Raw genomic sequence first — 20228 nt, forward strand, 5'->3', positions numbered from 1 at the left:
AATTTTTTCTTTATATATTGATTATGAAGCACCAAGCGTTTGAACTTTGTGAAGAGTTCCCAGACACTCTGAATGGTATTTCTCTTTTGAAATCTCGTCCAAGCCGTACAACTCTTCGTTCCAAGGAGTATACTCGTAGTAAACTTGGCCGTAAATAACGCCGGCGATTTTATTCAATTTATGAACGAGAATCGTCTATTCGAGGGTTGGTCCGATCTTATGTCAACGCAATTCAAATCATCATCATGAGGGAGACTACTACTACTAACAGTGCTGCACTTTTTGAACATGAGTCCTATTGACTAATATAACTTTTAGTGAAGTTGAATTCCTTATCAGCATGGGTTGTCACTTTTCTTTCCTTTTTTTTTTATAATTCTTTAAGCCTATGGGCTGTCACTTTATTATTCCATAATGGATAATGGAACGTGTTTTGGGTCAATTGGATAGCAAAATCCTTGTCTCCAGTCAGCAAGCTGCGCACTAAAATTAAACCTTCAAATCACGCCGATTGTCTAGATATTCTCTCTTTCCCAGAATGTTAGAAATGGCTCAGCCTTGGGCTAATTAACGTGCAGGAGGGATTAAGTAGTTGTACAGCCAACCTTGAGGCTTTTTAGCACTGGCACGGTGGCACCTGCCCAAACAGGCAGCAAGCAAATGTTTCAAGCTAGCCAATCTGATCAACATGCACACAACAAGCATCTCTCCTCTTCCTACCCTAATGTGAGCTACTTCTGACCGTGTCCCTTGGCTCAATGGGGCTATTGATCCAAAGATTGTATCTCATGAAATAGTGATTTCAACTATGAAACAGAGAAACAATAAGATACGTACCTTTTTATGCTCCTTAGGTATGTGATAACTTAGATGACCATGGAAACAAAGATTGATTAGACCATTCTTTTTCTGACCAAGTGGTACAAGATCTAGAAATCTGCATGATCACCTCCTTTACATACTTATTTTGCTTCTCAGTTCAAGATGGTCTGCTTCAGCATGATCAGACATTTACGCCCATAAATACATGGATTAAAGTATTATATGGGACGGCATGATACATCATTTAAACATAATGCCTTGTTAACCTATAACCTTAATAAAAAGCTTTATCAGATGAAAGAAAACTAAGAAGCTTCAAATTGGCATGGTAACTTAGAAGTTTTCAATTTTAACCGAACATTTGAGGGCAAAAGAGAAGTAAAACAGAAAAGCTTCTTAATAGGTTCAGGTTGTTGATTTGCTATCATTTCAGAAGGGGTGACCACAGCCACCACCAGTAAACTACCTAAAAGGACTAGAAGCTAGGGAAAACATTGATGTGCTTCATTGGGTTTTTGACATCCTTCCCACCGGCATGCTCGACAAATTCAGCTGGAGAAAGAAAGCTACCATGGCAAACACATACTATACTCACTTGACCTCTTGTGTACTTGTATAAAAACCCTTCAATTTTCTTACCATTGGGGCCATCTCCAGTTGTAGTCACGCTAGGCATCTGTCTCATCACATCCATCCCATTGTCCTGATAGCAGCCTTTAGAAAGTTTAACCTTCTTGGTTAGATTCTCCAGCTTAGGCTTAGAAAGTTCGACTGATATTCCATTTGCTGTTGCTCCAGGAATGACCACAGGGTTAGTGTCCATTGGATTAGGCAATGAGTGAGAACTATGAGCACCATTTGCTGCAGCCACATCTCCATCTTGGAATTTATGCAATTCAAATTAAAAATGTCAGAGAAGAAAGAAAATGTCAAAGAATGAGATACAGTTCGGCACAAGACAGAATCTCATCAAGGCTAAAACTGCAGATATCTTAAGATTATTGAATGCTGAAACTTCTTGCTAAGATGGTTTACCACTACATATAAGAACTATTTACAGCATTAAAATATCCCACTATATGGAAAAGTCTATGAGAGGAGCACATATATAAGTGAGAATGACAAAATATTTATTTTGTTAGCGATTAATTCAGTTTTTGATGAGCATCTTAAGCTATTACAGAAAATTTTCAAACCATCTAGGGATTGCTTTGTTGCTTCGGAAGTTGACATACTCTATCTGCCTTTTTTTTTTTTTCAATCATGAAAGAAGTTATTAAGAAAATAAATGAAGATTGTTAATTATTCATGGAGAGGGTGGTAGGGAGATTTGCCCCTTTTCTTTTAAGAATGTGGAACCTCTTTTGTTTTCTGCCCCATTGCTTCAGTAGGAAAATCTGACTACCGTTTTACAGTTGATATGCAACACTTAATGTCTAATTTTAGTTACTTAAAAATGTCTGGAACAAAAGCAATCCCATACTAAAAACCAATTAGTGGTAGCTTTCCTTCGCTAGTGATGTAATTTAGATGCAGTTCTATAAAGTATTTTACAGTAATTCTTCATTCCTCCTAATCAGTCTAACATGAGGCATTATGAGTACCTGCAATTAATCAGCCAAGATCCTTTGGATCAAGCAATATATCTTTTTTTAAACGTCTGGGAAGAATCTACAAAAGATGCAGAACACCGAAGTATTGGAAATAATACCTAACATAGATACAGATAAAATTCTGCTTCCCATCACACTTGGTAGAATGCAACACATACACTCCCTAATAGTATGCTTGAAGAGATATAATTTCAAGGACTTGCACTCGCACAGAAATGATAATACCTACAGCACATCTTTATGTCTTAGTATCTGTTTAAAATGTGTATGACCCATAATTAGAAAGGCGCTGCTGCATTATATGGATAACGATTAAAAACTCTGCACTTTATTCAGGTGAAGTTCCTTATTGGGGACTTTAGAAAGATAAACTACTTATTTTTGTTCATATGGTCATTTCAGATCTCTGAGTGGCATTGTGGATTAATTTCTATGAGGATAAAATAATTATTTTTGTTTTTCTTTGTTTGTCCATAGATTGTCGGATCTAGGTTCTTTCCTATGTTCTTTTTTTATCTGCATTGATTCTGGATTAGGTATGAATTATAATATTATCAGTTTGGACTGTATGCTGTCAACAAAGTGAAAAACCTAGATCATCTTACCATGTGGATGCCATGCTATTCTTGTTCCATATTTTCAACTTTCTGCACTTTTTTCCTACTTTTTTGTTTCAGGATAAAAACATCGTTCCAACTATAGGTAGTTAGTAAAAACCTTATATTAATTACCTGTTCCTCATTTCCCCTTTTTATAATAACTTTATCATGCATTTCTTCAACAAAAGCCTATGCTGCTATTATCTTACCATAATCATAGCCACACAAGTATCTGAAATGAATGAAGTTTAAACTAACTATGCTAACAGAGCAACTAAAACAATAAAGCAATATCACAATCATTTCTGCCTAAAATGTATGTTTTGGTCAAAGGAATTTTCTTGTTAAATTTTTTTATAATAATAAAAGAAAATAAAACTAAAAGGAACATACCCTCAAGTTTTCGGTGCCCAGACACAAATCCCTCCGTTTTGATCTTTATAATGGCCCGACAAAATGCGGGGCTCCTCGCCGCAGAAGCCACTGCCCAGGCAGCAACTTCAGACGTAGGTGTCGGTGGTGGCACCGTCGCCTCAGCTGAAGGCTTTGCTTCCTCTGGGGCTGCCCTGCCTCTTCTCTGCTTCTCAACCAGCCTCTTCTGGGCCTCCGTTCTCCTCTTTGTTTGCATGTCCTTGAGCTTAATCTGCCCTTGCACATTATCCACAGGAAGCGAGCAAGATCTCTGCAAAGAAAGAAAGATTCCCGGCAAGGTCGAGTCGGATTCGCAGGCATTTACCTTCTCCGTTATTATTCCATCGACCGAAGATGACCGGGTTATAGGCTTTTCCTTGAAGAGTTCACTGTAACCTCCGCCCAAAGAGAGTCTGAGACTGAGGTCTAGCTGTGGTTCAGAATTGGGTAATAATTGGGTTTGCTTCGGTTTCTCCGGTGAGAATCTCAGCAAAAGGTTTCTTGGGTTTTCATCGTCTAGCTTGGAAAGTTTGGTTTGCACAGTCTTTCCCTGGTTTGCCTCTCCCATTTGAAGACTCAAACAAGAGAGTGGCGAGTTATTCTTCTGTAACCAAGAAGAAAAAAACAGAGTTATTGAAGGCATAAATTTGGCACAAGAAGCTTAAAATCTGTACAGCAACACCATGACATTAAAAAGCTCAAACTTATTGAACAAAATTAATCAGCATGCCCACGCACCCAGTATAAAAAGTAAATGGAACGTGGAGTTAGAACCAAAGATGAGCTTACACGGTCGTCGCTGATTGTAGCAGGAAAAGCAGACCAAGAACTCCAACTAACACAAGAAACTCATATTTGGGTCACAGAGACAAGCAGAGGCGACCTGAATTGGGAATAAGTACTTGATGAGAAGAAAAGCAAAGAAAGTTTCTATCGCTCGTTGTTTGGCAGATGAAAATCGAGAACGCAGTTGCAAATTGTCCACGTGTTAACCAGTGGAAAGGAATGCAGAGAGAGAGAAGTTCACATCGTGTACGGTTACTGAATAGCTATACACAGTGCGTGGGCAAGTCGCAGCATAACAGGAAGCACCACCTCCCACACCTGTAACTAGCTGTGCATCTCTCTCCAACTCTGCCTCCTATGAGACGCTCATCGAGAGTAATTTTCACAGCATATTGAGGGTTATTCGACAAGACTGAGAACCAAAGATAAGGAAAGGTTATTGCCAGATCACTCCTGGCTGTGTTGCCCAATCCAGTCCAGGGTGCATGGGTTATGGGGAAGTGGAACAGTAAAAGTATTGGTGGTGATATCTGTTTCAAATGCAAAGTTGGAAAAGAAATAAAATAAAAGTTGGAAAAGAAATAAAATAAACTAAGAAAGTAGTCTTTGAAACAGTGATTAGTTGCCAAGAAAAACATCATGTGAAGTGAGTGCGTTTGTGTTGACTGTGTTGCTTTTGTGTTGAATCCAAGACAGGCTTGCTAGAATTTAAACTATATAAATTATAAACGCTTCAATATTCTTGAATATTTACGTTACAAAATTTAAAAAAAAAAAACTATAAGGAAATATTGGATTTATAAAGTTGTATGATTTGCGCTCATTTATAAATATTGGATTCAAATTCTCCAACCCAAGTTGAGTTTAGTTTGGACTTAGTAAGATTTTAATCTACTATTATTATTTTCATTTATTATTATTAGTATTATTTAAATAATGCTACATTCACCGAGGAAGACCATCAAAAACTTCTACCCATAGCATAAATTTTTTTCTAAACAATTTTTAAGCACAATAAAATATTTAAAAAAAATAAAAACTTATTAAAAAATACTTCATTATTCATTAAATAAAAATATATAAACGGTAGCTTTCCTCGATATTCACTCTTGATAAAAGTAGTATTATTCTTATTTTTTTCATATAGAGATGGGAGGTTCAAACTTAATTCTTTTATTTGTTCTGTTACAGGCAATTGGGAGTGGAGAACTACCGAGAAATTGACCAAGATATATTAAAAAAAAAAAAAAAATCGACTGAAACATAAAAATTTTGTGGAAGGTTTTCTTCTTGGATAGGGAGAGAGAGAGGGTTTGGGAGGTTTTCCATTCTACAACAGAAAAAGGGAGGTTTTCCATTCTTCAACAGAAAAAAGGTTTTCTTTTGGGAATTTGGATTCACTCATTTTTCATATTATGGAATTTGATTCACAATTATCCCAACTACACTTTTTCCTATTTAACCAACCCTATGCGCTAACAGCGTGAAATCTCTGTCTCTCTCTTCTTTTTTGATTCTTTTTAGGTTTCTCTGAATTCTTGATTGGTGGGGATGCATTGTACTTTGTAATAGCAACGTACAACTTTTCTTCATGGGTGAAGTTCAAGTCTTGGTGGATCGCCTCTCTGCCGCTTCACCGCCGTTGTCAGCATTGAACCCTGATCCGGGGTCCATTGTTGCAGAGTCTTTGGACGCTGCAGAGCGAGTCAACTGCGAGATAGTGTCCAGTATTCACCCCACTTTGGCTGCCGACCACAAGAGGGGGTCATTGAATATGTCCAAGGACTCATCGGTCCTACCCACGACAACGACTATAGACAGATATTCGACTATGTTTTTTGTCTTCTTGTTTTTCATCTCCGCCTGGTTTTTTTTTTTTTTCCTGAAGTTGAAGTCTAGGATAATATTGGAGAGGAATGGAGGCTGGAGTGAAAAAGAAGCATGTTGAAGACAAAGGAAGCGAGATAAAAAAGGAGGGAAGAAAAAAGGGGCCAAAACGCCCCGTTTCATTTTCCATGGGGGCAATGGTTCTCCCTCCCGGTTGCATATAATGTTTTTCCTTTTTTATTTAAAGACTAAGGTCATGTTTGAAACTTATACTGAATTAATATCATCTCAGTACAGTCTAATTTTAAACTGAGTCTAACATCCAAACACTAAATCTCAAATCACTAAACTCATATCAACTCAAAATATCTTTCTACGTGAGATTCACAATCTTTTCAACTCAACATCTATTTATGCGTATGACCTACAATATTTTTTAACATTCAAACACATTTAAACTCATCTTAAGTGAGTTTTACAAAACTCACTCGACCATCTCAATTCACTATTATTCATAAAGAGTTTAATTCATCTCAATTCAATTTAACATCTAAACAGTACCAAAGTGTCGTATCATATAATTTGAAAGACTTTGATACATACATTATACATTATCTATAAACTCATGCAACTAATGAAAAGACATTTCTTGATTTTCATAAAAAATGACATTTCCTTCCAACTTTATCTAAACTCTTACGATATCAAATCCTAATTATGATTAGAGTTTTGTTATAAATTAATAATTATTCACATCATATATTTTATATTTATCGTTTTTTCATAGTGTAAATATATTTTTTATAAAATATAAAGATATTTTTTTATAAAATATGAGATATGAAATGATAAATAATGATTGATAAAAATAATTTTTTTAATAATTAATCTAATAAATAATATCAACTCTACTGCCAACTGGACAACATGCACATTGGACAACCTGGGACGTGGTCTCTGATTGGATGCGGGACCCTCCGGGAAGCCAAGTTTCTGTTGCACTTACTAAGTAAGCGTACGGGCATCGAATGGGCTCACAAGTGAGGAATTTCAGTTCGGGAAGAGCTCGTCTCGGATTTGATTTGTGGGGACCCCTGCTTCATCCATTTGGCAACTGGCGACAGTAAACGTGTCGGATGCCCTCGCACTCACTTTGACATCACCGAAGTTGGGGCCGAGTTGCGCTGCCCCCGGCCTGCCCCAGGCACAACCTTTTACTCGGTAATAAATCTTCTTATTACAGGCCCCGACGCCCAGGCCATACGTATGTCACGCAAGTAAAAGTAAAGATCAAATTCAAAATTTTTCTTATGGATCGTGCATTCTCCACCTTGTCCTTCCTATATTAAAAAAAAGACGGTGCTACGTCAATAATTCTCAGTTCTCGTTAAGTATAATTGATCTTTTATTTATTTATTATTTTTTTTACATATATTTCTTAATATTTTTAAATATTTTAAAAAAATAAAAAATATCACAATATTATTAAAAAATATTTTTTTAATCATTGAGTAAAAAGAAAAATAAAAAATAAAATAAAAAATTCTAACAATAAGAACCAGTGTGAGAATATTATGTCCCTTAAAAAAAATTAATATTGGATATAGTTTGAGTTTGCAACTTTGGTACACTTTCTTTATAAAATAGTGGATTTTATCATTAAAAAATTTATTTTTTCATGTAAAGTTCGTATTTACCCACTTTTTTAAAATGAATATGCGGAGCTTGCACACCATAAGTCTGCTATAACAGTCTGCTAGAAACTCAATAGATGAATTTATTTAGGCTTTAGGAACGTTGTGAAAACCCTAAAAGGGTCTCACGAATCAAGCGATTTTATAGGTTTTAATCTGTCAGCATATATAACAACCTGCTAGAAATTCAATGGTGAAATTTCTATAGGCTTTAGGAATCTCGTGGAAATTCCGTAAGTATTCATGAATCGACCAATCACGTAAATTTTAGTTTGTCAATATAGTCAGTGTTACCATTTATTATGGTGCTAGAAGCGCGATTTTATTTATTTAAGATAGTTAGAAGTGTCAAAATGCGATATGGTCTGTGTTATTAGACTCAAATGAATATTTAGAATTTTATGGCTCGATAGTCCCATTTTCAATTTTCGAACGAAATATTTGTTCGTAAATGCATTTTATTTATTTCAAAGCACTTTGGAGTTGAATTTTAATAAACAAATTGCACAGTTAATTTAGTATGTATATTTATGATTTATTAGTGCAATATTTATTTTTCACTTTCCTGGAGTGAATATTAACCTCAATCATAGTACATAGTGCAGTGTTTTCAGAATCATAGAGTGAAATGTCTAAATTAAGTTAGAGAAGTTTTATTTGGACATTTGGGAAGATCTTAGCCACACTCGGTAAATAGTATTGGTTATTTGGCACCAAGAGGAACCATGAGATGGATTGTGAAAAAAATCAAGGTGTGAGATCATACATACTACCTAAGTAAAACCATATTCCATCCAACCATCAAAATTGTGCAAAACGAAAGAGGGTTTCAACCCTAGTGAAACCCTAAATGGTTGTAATCCAATTGAAACCCTAAAAACTTGATTGAAACCAAAACCCTAAATGGTTCTCCCAAACCCTAAATTTGGCCTCCAAATCCTATTTGATCCAATTTCTAGCATTGTGTTTAATCACTTGATTAAATTATTTGCACATGCTATTAATTCCTTAAATTCATGTTACGACATAATTATTCAACCCTTTAAACTTTGAAAATTTAATTGGGCCAAGAAAAATTGAATTTGGTCTTGATAGCATATCAAACACTAGCCAAATCCTCTTTCAATCCCAAATGAAGCCCTTTTGTTTGAGGTCCACAAAATTTGGCCATCTTTGCAAAGTTTTTGTGGAAGTTTCCACCCACCCATGGCAGGCCATCCATTTCTCCTAATAGCCCCAAAGTCGTGCATGATGTGAAGGCCAAAGGCCACCTTACCACCACCCTTCTCTTGGAAGTTTCATTGGCTGAAAACCACTCACTATTTGCATATTTTTGTGACCTAATCACCATACCTCAAGAAGTCATACAAGGCCGTACCTCACTTTTCAGAAGTACTTGAGGCGTATAGGTCATCACTTCCCTCACTTCACCACTTTTAATCCCGCTATTGGAAAGAAACCCTTAGAAGCTTTCTTTGGCAAATTCAAAAGTCTTTTTCTATGTCATGTTTGGAACCTTTGTAAGTATCTTGTCACAATAACTCATTCATAAAAGTTGTTCATATTTGAGTTTAGCTTCCATGGGTATATTTTTTGTTTGATTTAATGGTCATTTGATTGATCACAAGTTATTTTAACCTTGGAAAGGTCATTCTGGGCCATAATCTGGATAGTGTGTTGTATTTTTTAGTTTTTGACCAAGCTAATGGACAAATATTGGTCCGAAATTTTTATGGAGTATTGTCAACATGTTTATATCAATTTTTGTTGTATATTAGTTGCATGGTCAAAGCTTTTGATGAAACAATTTCTTAGACTAGAAACTTAGAAACTTTAAGAGGAAAAATAGTTTCTATTTTAAGAGAGTTTGAGTCTTTTGTGGTTTACTCTTACTCCAATGGGTTTGATATTTTTATTTAATAACCCTAAGCCTTTTATATACATGTTAGGATGTTATTTGGAAGATTTTTGGCTTTAGTTTCAAATATGTGAATTTTTATGCAAGAGATTATACGGTTGGGTCAAAAGTTTGATGTTTTTAATTAGATCCATATCTTGAACTATTTTTAGCCATGTGATTTTAAGTTTAATACTTGGACCAACTTTAGGACACATTCTTAAACCATGTGATATTTTGGTGATATTTCCATAGAATGACTTGGATCAAGTGCTTGATCAAAGCTAGTTGAGAAAGAAATTATGTTTTTGGCTAAGGGTAGAAGCCGAGTGCTTCATGTGCTATTTTGTGATTTTTTGGTGACTTTTATGTGTTGATTCAAGGCATGTATGTTCTTAAGATTTGTGTTATGAACATGTTAGAAGAAAGTTTGTATTTTTGGAGTTCTTGGAAATGTTTTGAAATGGGTCAAACTTTGAAATTCAAGAGTTGTATTTTAGTTAAAAAGTTTGGACCTTTTTACTAAAGAGTTTTGTAATTATGTTAAGTATAATTTTGTTTGGATGTTTTAAGCATGTTTTTAAACTTAGGATATGAGGATCTTTGCTACAACATTTCGGTTTGATCATGAGTTTTAGAGTTGGATAAAATTGCAACAAAAGTCAAAGAGAAATGAACTTTGATAGTTTCGGCCCAATGATGTTTCTCATAGTTGTGTTTGGTTTTAATTTTTTCTAGGTTGATATTTGAGTTTAAGAAAATTTCCATGAGAAATGTAAATTTTGGAGATAGGATGTGAAATTCTTAAGTTAGGGGTAAAATAGTCATTTTACCACATGTAGAGGGTAAAATGATAATTTTACTCTAAGTTAGCATTTCTTCATGTTTCTAATTTTTAGGGATATAGTTTCTAACTTTTAGAATCTCTAATTACAGTTCCTCGTGTTTCATGCCTAATCCTTATAACGCGAAAATCACTATCAGTTAGCTTTTAACTTACTGTCAGTTTACGATGTATGTGTGTTGGTAAGGGAACTATTGGTTATGTACTTATGTCATATATGCCATGCCATGCCATGCCACTACACTTTTATCTGTTACACATTATATTCTATCACAAAAATATTCATTTGTTACACATTATATTATGTGACGAAATATTCATTTGTTATACATTATATTCTATCACGAAATATTTATTTGTTATACGTTATGCCATGTCATGTAATGCTATCTATTACACGTTATTTCATGTCACATAATGCTATTTATTACACGTTATGTCGTGTCACGTAATGTTATTTGTTACACGTTATGTCATGTTGTGTAATGTTATATGTTACATGTTATGCCATGTTACGCATTGTTTATTTGTTTCATGTCAAGTCAAGCCATGCATCTCACGTATATGTCACGATACGTATGTCATGTCATATGTTAATTCGCTTCCCATCACGTAATGTCTCGAGTACAGAGTGTGTCTTTGAAACAATATTTTCTCAGTTAGTCTTGCTTGGGATACTCATGATGTGACCACTATGATTGTCCGAGCATCTCCATTTATAATTCACAGAAGTACTTCCGGTGTAATCATTTTGATTGTTAGAATACCTTTACTCAAATGCTTATGGCGTAATCATTCTAATTGTCAGAGTATTACTAAGTACTCCTGGCGTAATCATTCTGATTGTTAGGGTATCTCATTTACAATACTTATGGTATAATCATTTTGATTGCCTGAGTATCTTTGGCGGAATATGTTGGGCAAAATCATTATGATTGTTCACTATTCCTGAGGAAACAACTGGTGAAATCATTTTGATTGTTAGAGTTCATGTTCATGTTCATGTTCATGTTTAAGTTCATGCTCAAGTTTAGTTTATTGAACAAGATTCCAAGTTCATGTTTTTCACGTTCAAACTCATGTTATTCAAGTTTATGTTCAGTCATGTTTCAAGTTCACGTTCAATCATGTTTCAAGTTCACGTTCAATCATGTTTCATGTTCATGTTTCAATTTATGTTAAGTTCATATTTAGCTTCAGTTTATGTTCATGTTAATGTTTAAGTTTATGTTGAAGTTAGTTCAAGTTCAAGTTCAAGTTCATGTCATGTCAAGTCAATCTCATTTAATTTCATGTCATGTCAAGTTTAGTTTCAGTTTAGTCTATGCTCAAGTTCAAGTCATGTTTGTTCGTGCCATGTTAAATCTCAAGTCACGTCAAGTTTATTTATAATCATGTATGCATTCATGCTTTTACTGTCATACATGCATCTTTGACCTGTATGTTAAGTTATTTGTTAACTTGCTGAGATTTGTAATCAAATCTCTTCGTGATAGTACCAACTACCATCCTCCCTAGAATGGTAGACCATGTGTCAGGATCAGGAGGTACACTTGAGGTTGACCTACTAGAGATAGTCCACTAGACGAAAACGGCACAACCTGGAGCTCATAGCCTGAATGCTGAGATTTATCATTAGTATTATGGCATCTTTGACTGAGTTGTGTGAGTTACTCAATGGATTAGCCTAGTAGTTGCTTTAGTTTCTAGTTGTACTTAAGGAGTTCTGTCTCTAGTACTCTTATGATTATTTACCTTTTGGACTCATGATGTAATGAAGAAGGTCTACCATTTTAATGCTTATGTATCATGTTTTACGTATTTGGGATATCTTTAGTTTGGTACATAGTATTGTTCAAGAAAAAAATTATCCACTGCGAATATTACATACTGTTAGATGCATGTTAGGTGCATTGCATCCTTAGTTGTCATGAACGGGGGTAGGTAACCTTGTGTTGTATGTCCCGACATTTCAAGTTCCGTCAAATCCCAAGTGAAGTTCGGAAGCGTCATGACATAGTCAATTTTTTACCCACTCAGGTGTCAGAAACATGATTTTTATTTTGAATAATACTGAGTACAGACTCCAAATAGACAAGTCTCACACAAACCCTTTATAAAAAAGTGAGCCACTAATAAATAATAGTTTTTTTTTCACACTTTTTTAAGTTGGGGTCCACTTTTTTTACAAGGGCTTGTATGAAACTTGTCTTTTTTAGGCTTGTACAAATATCAATTCTCTTTTATTTATTTGAGATACTTAGGAGCATGAGAATGAGTAACGGTTTGCATCATTAGTCTCAGGTGAATATTTTGGATTTTACGACGTAATAAAATAATTTTTGTTTTTCGGACAACAGTTGTTTGAAAATGCATTTCGATTTATTCGAGACTAAATCGAAATTCGTGAAACGAATTGCTCTTCTTGTTTCATAGGATTATTTAGGATTTTAGGTGCAAAGTTGTTTTTACCATTTTTGGGGTGAATAGTAACTTCTGTGTTAGCGCCATGTAGCACGCAGTCCAGTCATTTTCATATCCCAATGTGGAATGTCCAAATCAGTCTAAAGAAGTTTTATTTGGATACTTGACAAGATCATAACCACACTTTGTGAATAGTTTAGGGCACTTGGCACAAGAGGAATCATGAGATGGAAATGTGAAGGAAATGAAGGAAAATCAAGCATTGTGATCATGCCACCTAAACCAAACACTATTCCACCCAACTATTCATTCTTGTGCCAAATACAAGATGGTTTCAACCCTAGTGAAACCCTAAATCTTTGGAATCTAATTGAAACCCCAAATATCTTGTGGAAACCAAAACCCTAAATAGTTTTCCAAACCCTAAATGAAGCTGGTTTTAGCTTTTTAGTATTTCATCACTTGATTAAATCACTTTCACATGTTATTAACCATTTAAATTCATGTCATCACACCCTTATCCATTCTTTTTATACCATAGTATTTTCATTGGTCTAAGAAAAATTAGATTTTGGCTTGATAGAAGCCGAAACCCCAAACCAAACCCTATTGAAACCCTAAATGAGGCCCAATCGGTACACTTTGTGAATAGTTTAGGGCACTTGGCACAAGAGGAATCACGAGATGGAAATGTGAAGGAAATGAAGGAAAATCAAGCATTGTGATCATGTCACCTAAGCTAAACACTATTCCACCCAACTATTCATTCTTGTGCCAAATACAAGATGGTTTCAACCCTAGTGAAACCCTAAATCTTTGGAATCTAATTGAAACCCCAAATATCTTGTGGAAATCGAAACGCTAAATAGTTTTCCAAACCCTAAATGAAGCTGGTTTTAGCTTTTTGGTATTTTATCACTTGATTAAATCACTTTCACATGTTATTAACCATTTAAATTCATGTCATCACACCCTTATCCATTCTTTTTATACCATAGTATTTTCATTGGTCTAAGAAAATTAGATTTTGACTTGATAGAAGCCGAAACCCCAAACCAAACCCTATTGAAACCCTAAATGAGGCCCACTAATGCCCACCGAAATGCACCACCTATGCATGGTTTATTGGAAACGTTTCCTCACTGCCATGAGTGTACTTCTACTACCCATGTTAGCCCCAAATAGTGGTTGATGGGGAGGGCAATCAGCCACCTCACCACCACCCCATCACATGGCAGCTTGAAGGCACAAAACCGTGTGTTGTAGCCCATGGTTTTGGCTGACAATCCATCACCAAAAAGTCACCCTCACATCCCCTATCAACCCCTCCAGCAGTATATGAGTCGTCCATGGCTTATCCCTTAAGCTTTTGTCACTTTTAAAACACTTTCTTGGAGAGAACTCAATGACAGACTTTAGACAACTTTTATGGCCTTTCTTACTTGAATGTTTCGAAGCTTTTATAAGTCTATTATCATGAAAATATCTTCACATAAGTTGTTCCTCTTTGCATCAAATTTCCATTGGAATTTGTTTTGTTATTTTACATGAATTTTAGATTAGTGAAAGTCTGTTTAAGCATGCAATGGTCATACTGGGCGGTAATCTGGACAATGTGTGATTTTTTTTATTTTTTTGAGAAATTTCTTTGAAATATCTCGGTTCGATCATTTTATGGTTTAAATCTAACATATTAACATGAAATTTGGATTTAAATTTGTTGCATATTAAGAGTTTTTACATGATATGAAAAAGTTGGAAACTGGAGGTGTAAAACAATTTATGGTTTGAGTAAGCTTGGATCTTTCATTATGATATTCACATATGTTGTTCTTAGAACTTTTATATATGTGCTAGGAAGTTTTTTGAAGATTTATGGTGGGGATCTTGAGAGAATAAATTTTTATGCATGTTAAGGTCAGGTTGAAAAACAAACTTGAGGCTCACAGGTTGTGTTGTGTTTCTATTCAACTTTTGCCATGTGATCTCGAATTTATTGCTTATATCAATTTTAGGAATTGAATATAAAGCATTTGTTATTTTTTCTTGATGGTTTACTTCATGGAAACTCAGATCTAGTGGCTTGATGAAAAACCAAAACATGTAGTACTCAATTTTGGAGTGAATCTGCAAATCGATTATGTTGGTTGATGTTTTGCGATTTTTGTAATCTTAGACTTGTTTTTTCAAGCATGCTATTCCTTAGTATTGATTTATGAAGATGTTAAGAGTATTTTCTTGAACTTTTAGAGTTCTTGGAGTTGATTTGAAGAAGGATAGACCTAAAACATCAAGAGTTGTTCTTTGTGGTCAAAAGACGATGTTTTGGCATGTTAGAAATTATGGTTTTTATGATATGTATTTTGCTAATGTCATAGCATGATATTAAAGCATAGGATATGATTTATTGTATGTCACATGATTCAGTTTTAGCATGAAAGTTAGAGTTTGAAAGAATTGTAACAAAAATCAAGAATGCATTTGTATGTTGTGTTTTAAATTGTTCTAATTAGATATTTAGATTTAGGACAAAATTTACATTAGGAATGTAAATTTTGGTGAGTTTTGGAATTAGGATACAAAATCCTTAAATTAGAGGTAAAATGGTCATTTCTTAAATAAAGAGGGGTAAAATGGTTATTTTGCCATGAGTCAGTGATTTTATATTTTTAAGTATATTACTAAGAAGTTTCTAAACTTTAGAAATATCTACTTGCAGTTCTCGTTATTTCGCGCTTTAGTTTTGCCAATTCACTACCGCTTCGATCTTATTAGGCTAAATTGCTACTTCTTTACTCAAAATCACATGCCCTAAAACTTTCACTTCCTTGAGCCAAAATTCACACTTGCTAAACTTGGCATAACACCTATGCTGTTTCAATCTTTCAAACACCAAGTTGAGATGTTGCTTATGCTCCTAATCACTTCTAGAGTATATTCGTATTTCGTCAATGAATACGACAACAAAGCTAATCAGATAGGGTCTGAATACTCTGTTCATCATATCCATGAATGCAGCAGGAGCATTCTTCAATTCAAATGGCATTACTAGGAACTCGTAGGGCCCATATCTTGTTCGAAATGCCATCTTAGGGATATCCTGCTCCCTAATCTATTTTTGAAAATACCGACGCTCCCTGTAACTGATTTAATAGGTCATCGATATGTGGTAACGGGTACTTATTCTATCTCGTTACCTTGTTCAATTCCCTATAGTCAATACACATCCTCATCGACCCATCCTTCTTCTTTACAAACAATATTGGTGTACCACAAGGTGAAGAACTAGGATGAATAAACCCTTTCACTAGAAGTTCCTCTATTTGAACATTCAACTCCTTTTGATGGGAACCAAGGTGGACCGAGTCTTAAAGATATGTTGCAAGTCCCAGATGGGCCAAATACAAGTTCAAGGGCTTAAAGGATGAAGATTCAGTTTTGATTCATTCGATAAGCTATGAAAAGGGCAACAACATGACTTAAAGGCTTTGGTCACTTGAAGGCTTTCAACTTATTTAATTCATTTAAAGGACCTATTTTATTAGTTTAGAATAATTGGATTTATTATGGGAAGCACTTAAGGGGGCCTATGCAAGGGCATGTTGGAAAATTTATTATTTTATTCAACTAGGGTTAGGGTTACTGTAGTCGAGTTACTGTAGCACCATACTGTAGCCGCGGCACTGTTCACTCCGGGGTATTTTTGGAAGATGAGGCATTATTTTGGCTAGGGTTTTAATTAGATTTTGGTTTAAATACGCTTTGTAGCCTCATTTTAATCAGTTTATGAAATTTGATGAATTTGTTCATTGTGAGTTGAGTTTATCTCCTCTTATTCTTAATTGAACTTTTGAACTTATCAAAGGTAAATCACAACCTTTGTGGCATTCTTCCTTTGTAATCTGGATTCTTGAGACGTGTTGTTCAACGGGTCTAGATTTTAATATAATCTAGATTCTTGAAACAAGTTCTCATCGGGTCTAGGTTCTCTATCCATTGACTTGATTTTGGCTTTCTTGGGGAGTTTTCAAATTGATTGTGGGTTCAAGGGATTCCATTCCCGTGGGTTTATATTATTTGGTATCAGAGCAAGGTTTCCAATCAGGTCTGATTCTATCTTTTAATTTATTGCATCCTTAAATTTAATTCTAGGGCTTCGTTGTTCTGGGGTTGGAAAAAAAAAATTGAAACAAAAAGTAGGCTGCCGAAATTCTTAGAGTTTTTTGGTTTGACTGAAATTTTCATCTCCTAGGTTTCAAAATTTTAGGATTTCTTACATCTCTAAGTTTGACCATTGCTTGGAGTGCCGTTCGATTCATTCTTTTCTATTTCGATGTCAATTCTTGTGTGGTTGAATTCAATTGCTTGATTTTCACAATAGAATATTGCAGTTTGTGATTGAATTAGAGAAAAGAAGAGATAAGAAAAGAAAGGAAAAGAAAAGAAAAGAAAATTCGAAAAAAAAAGAGAGAAGAAGAAGAAGAAAAGAAAGGGTAGCATATTCAAAGGTTGCTACATAGTTACAACAAAGAGAAGGAAAGCATTTGTTGATTGAGTTTTTATCATCATAGGAGCTGAATACATCTTTCTAGTTGGTATCCTATTTTATAATTGCTCTTTCCCTCGTATAAATTCCTCGAGTCTCGTGTCATTTTATTCATTTCTTATTTCTTGAATCTAATTACTAGTTGGGATAAAACAAGGTTGCTTTCTCTTGATTGTGTTCAATTAGTTCTTAAAGAACTTGAGTGGGAAAACTCCTGAGGTAAAAGGCAAGAGAGTGTGAGACTATTATCGAGAAAAAGCCAATTAAGAGTGAAACACGAGTGGAGTGCCATTATTCGAGTGTAAACACGTAAGAGAGTGTGTGAGGTTTTCTTTTTTACTACTAACATTCTTTTGTGCAGCACCTTATAATGTCTCATCGGAGTAGCTCATCACCAAGGGGGAGAGTAGATAACTCATCCTTTGTGTTGCAAGCCATGCAACGACAGTTTGAGCGGTTGAACTTTGTGTTGGGTGAAGTGAGGGATATGATGGATCATCAAGAAGCAACGATTAGAAATCTACAAGGTGGGAGAGATAGGAGGCGACGTGAGTCTAGTGTTGAAAATGGTTATGAGAAAGAAGAGTATGGTGATTCTTTTGATACTAGGCGTGCACTCAATACACAAATTAAGATGGATGATACAGAGCAGCAGAGTGAGAACATTTTTCATACTAGATGCCACATCAACATCAATGTATGTAGTATGATCATTGATTTCAGGAGTTGTATTAATTTGGCTAGCATTACTTTAGTTGAGAAATTGAATTTACGTACCTTGAAACACCCTAGACCATACATGTTGCAGTTGTTGAGTGATTGTGGGGAGGTTAGGATAAATAAGCAAGTGCTAGTTTCTTTTTCAATTGGGAAATACCAAGATGTGGTCCTTTGTGATGTAGTGCCTATGCATGCTGGTCATATTTTGTTGGGGAAGCCATGACAGTATGATAGGAAGGTGATCCATAATGGGTTAAGGAACATATACAGTTTTGAAAATGATGGAAAACAAATCAAACTTGCTCCTTTAACTCCGACACAAGTCTATGGGGACTAATTGAAACTAAAAAGTGAGGTAGCTTAAAAAAGAAACAATGAAAATGAGAGTGATCAAAAAAGAAAGAGTGAAAGTGAGATTGATAAAAAAAGAAAAAGTGAAAAAGAGATTGAGCTTAAAAGTAAGAGTGAAAGTGAGATTGAGCTAAAAAGCCAGAGTGAAGATGAGATTCAGATTGAGAAAAAAAGAAAAAGTGAGGCTGGAATAGAGAAAGAGAGAAAAATGAGAGAGAAAAAAGAAGAGGGTGAGACTAAGACCACAAGAAAAAGAGAGTATGAGTTGAAAAATAATTGTGAGGTCAAGAGTACAAAAAAAGATGAAGAAAAAGAGAGTGAAAAGGAAAAAGTGTGTGAAAGGAAAAAAGAGAGTGAAAAAGAAAAAGAGAGTGGAAATAAAAGAGAGAGTGAAGAAAGTGAGAGAAAAACAAAGAGAAAAGTGAGTTTTTATGCTAAGGCGAGTGTTAATACTAACGAGCTTGACGTATGTTTACCTAGTATTGTTGTCTCTTTGTTGCAGGGATATAAGGTTATGATTCCTATCGGTGTGTTTAGTGGATTGCCACCTATTAGGGAGATAAAGCACTACATTGATTTTGTGCCATGTGCGACAATTCCTACCCGACCTTTCTTTGAAGAACATGAGTCATTGACACACTTAAGGGGACAAGATAAGTTGTTGACTAGAATGCATGCTAAGTGGGAAGACTGTATTGAGACTTTTCCTCATGTATTCAAATACACACAAGGTATGGAAAATTTTGCGGTTGACGCTTTAGCAAGAAGGTATGTCCTTGTCTTCATTTTAGATGCAAAATTGTTGAGTCTTGAATATGATAAGGAATTGCATGCTAATGATGATGACTTTGCTAGTGTGTATGGAACATGTGAGAAAGCATCATTTGGTAAGTTCTATAAACTAGATTGGTACTTGTTTAGAAAGAATAGATTTTGTGTGCCTACTAGTTTTATGCGTAAGTTGCTTGTGTGTGATGGACATGCTGGTTTGTTGGGTAACCTTGGTGTAAGGAAGATTTTTATTGTGTTGCATGAACGTTTTTGGGAATATCATTTGCCATTCAATGACGTGTTGCATGGACGTTTGTGGAAGTATCATTTTTCATTCATTGATGTGTTGCATGAACGTTTGTGGGAGTATGATTTGCCTTTCATTGAAGTGTTACATGAACGTTTGTGGAAGTATCATTTGTCATTCATTAACATGTTACATGAACGTTTGTGGCAGTATTGTTTGTCATTTATTGAGTTTTCATATAATTGGAGTGGTTATTTTGGTGTAAGAAAAGCTTTAGGTGTGTTTTAGGAACGTTTGTGGGAGTATCATTTGCCATACATTGACTTGTTACATAAACGTTTGCGGGAGTATTATTTCCATTTCATTGAGTTTGCATATAATTGGAGTTGTTATTTTGGTATAAAGAAGATTTTAAACATGTTCCATGAACGTTTGTGAGAGTATCATTTATCATACATTAACTTGTTGCATGAACGTTTGCGGGACTATTATTTTCCTTTTATTGAGTTTGCATATAATTGGAGTAGTCATTCTGGTGTCAAGAAAACTTTAGACATTTTGTATAAACATTTATGTTGGTCTATGATGAAGAGAGATGTTACGGCACACCCGTCATATGGTGCATCACTCCACCACATGGAGTACATTCCATGTGTACTCCCTTCACACACGCTAT

General features: G+C 35.0%; 1 protein-coding gene across 2 annotated transcripts; it reads right to left on the bottom strand.

Moving 5' to 3' along the window:
- Nucleotides 1-879: 879 nt before the first annotated feature.
- LOC108996633 (ninja-family protein AFP3-like) lies at nucleotides 880-4718 on the bottom strand. 2 transcript variants are annotated; one of them, XM_035693896.1, is made up of 3 exons: nucleotides 4235-4718; nucleotides 3428-4049; nucleotides 880-1701 (listed from the first exon to the last, which is right to left on the bottom strand). In XM_035693896.1, the coding sequence occupies exons 2-3, from the start codon at nucleotides 4011-4013 to the stop codon at nucleotides 1298-1300; spliced, it is 990 nt and encodes a 329-aa protein (XP_035549789.1). In that variant the 5' UTR covers nucleotides 4014-4049; nucleotides 4235-4718; the 3' UTR covers nucleotides 880-1297. The 2 variants fall into 2 exon arrangements, with proteins under 2 accessions (XP_035549789.1, XP_035549790.1); XM_035693897.1 differs by having other exon boundaries at nucleotides 1080-1701; nucleotides 4184-4238.
- Nucleotides 4719-20228: the final 15510 nt, after the last annotated feature.

The sequence above is a fragment of the Juglans regia genome, chromosome 9, assembly GCF_001411555.2.
Source record: "Juglans regia cultivar Chandler chromosome 9, Walnut 2.0, whole genome shotgun sequence".
NCBI classification, from domain to species: Eukaryota; Viridiplantae; Streptophyta; class Magnoliopsida; order Fagales; family Juglandaceae; genus Juglans; species Juglans regia.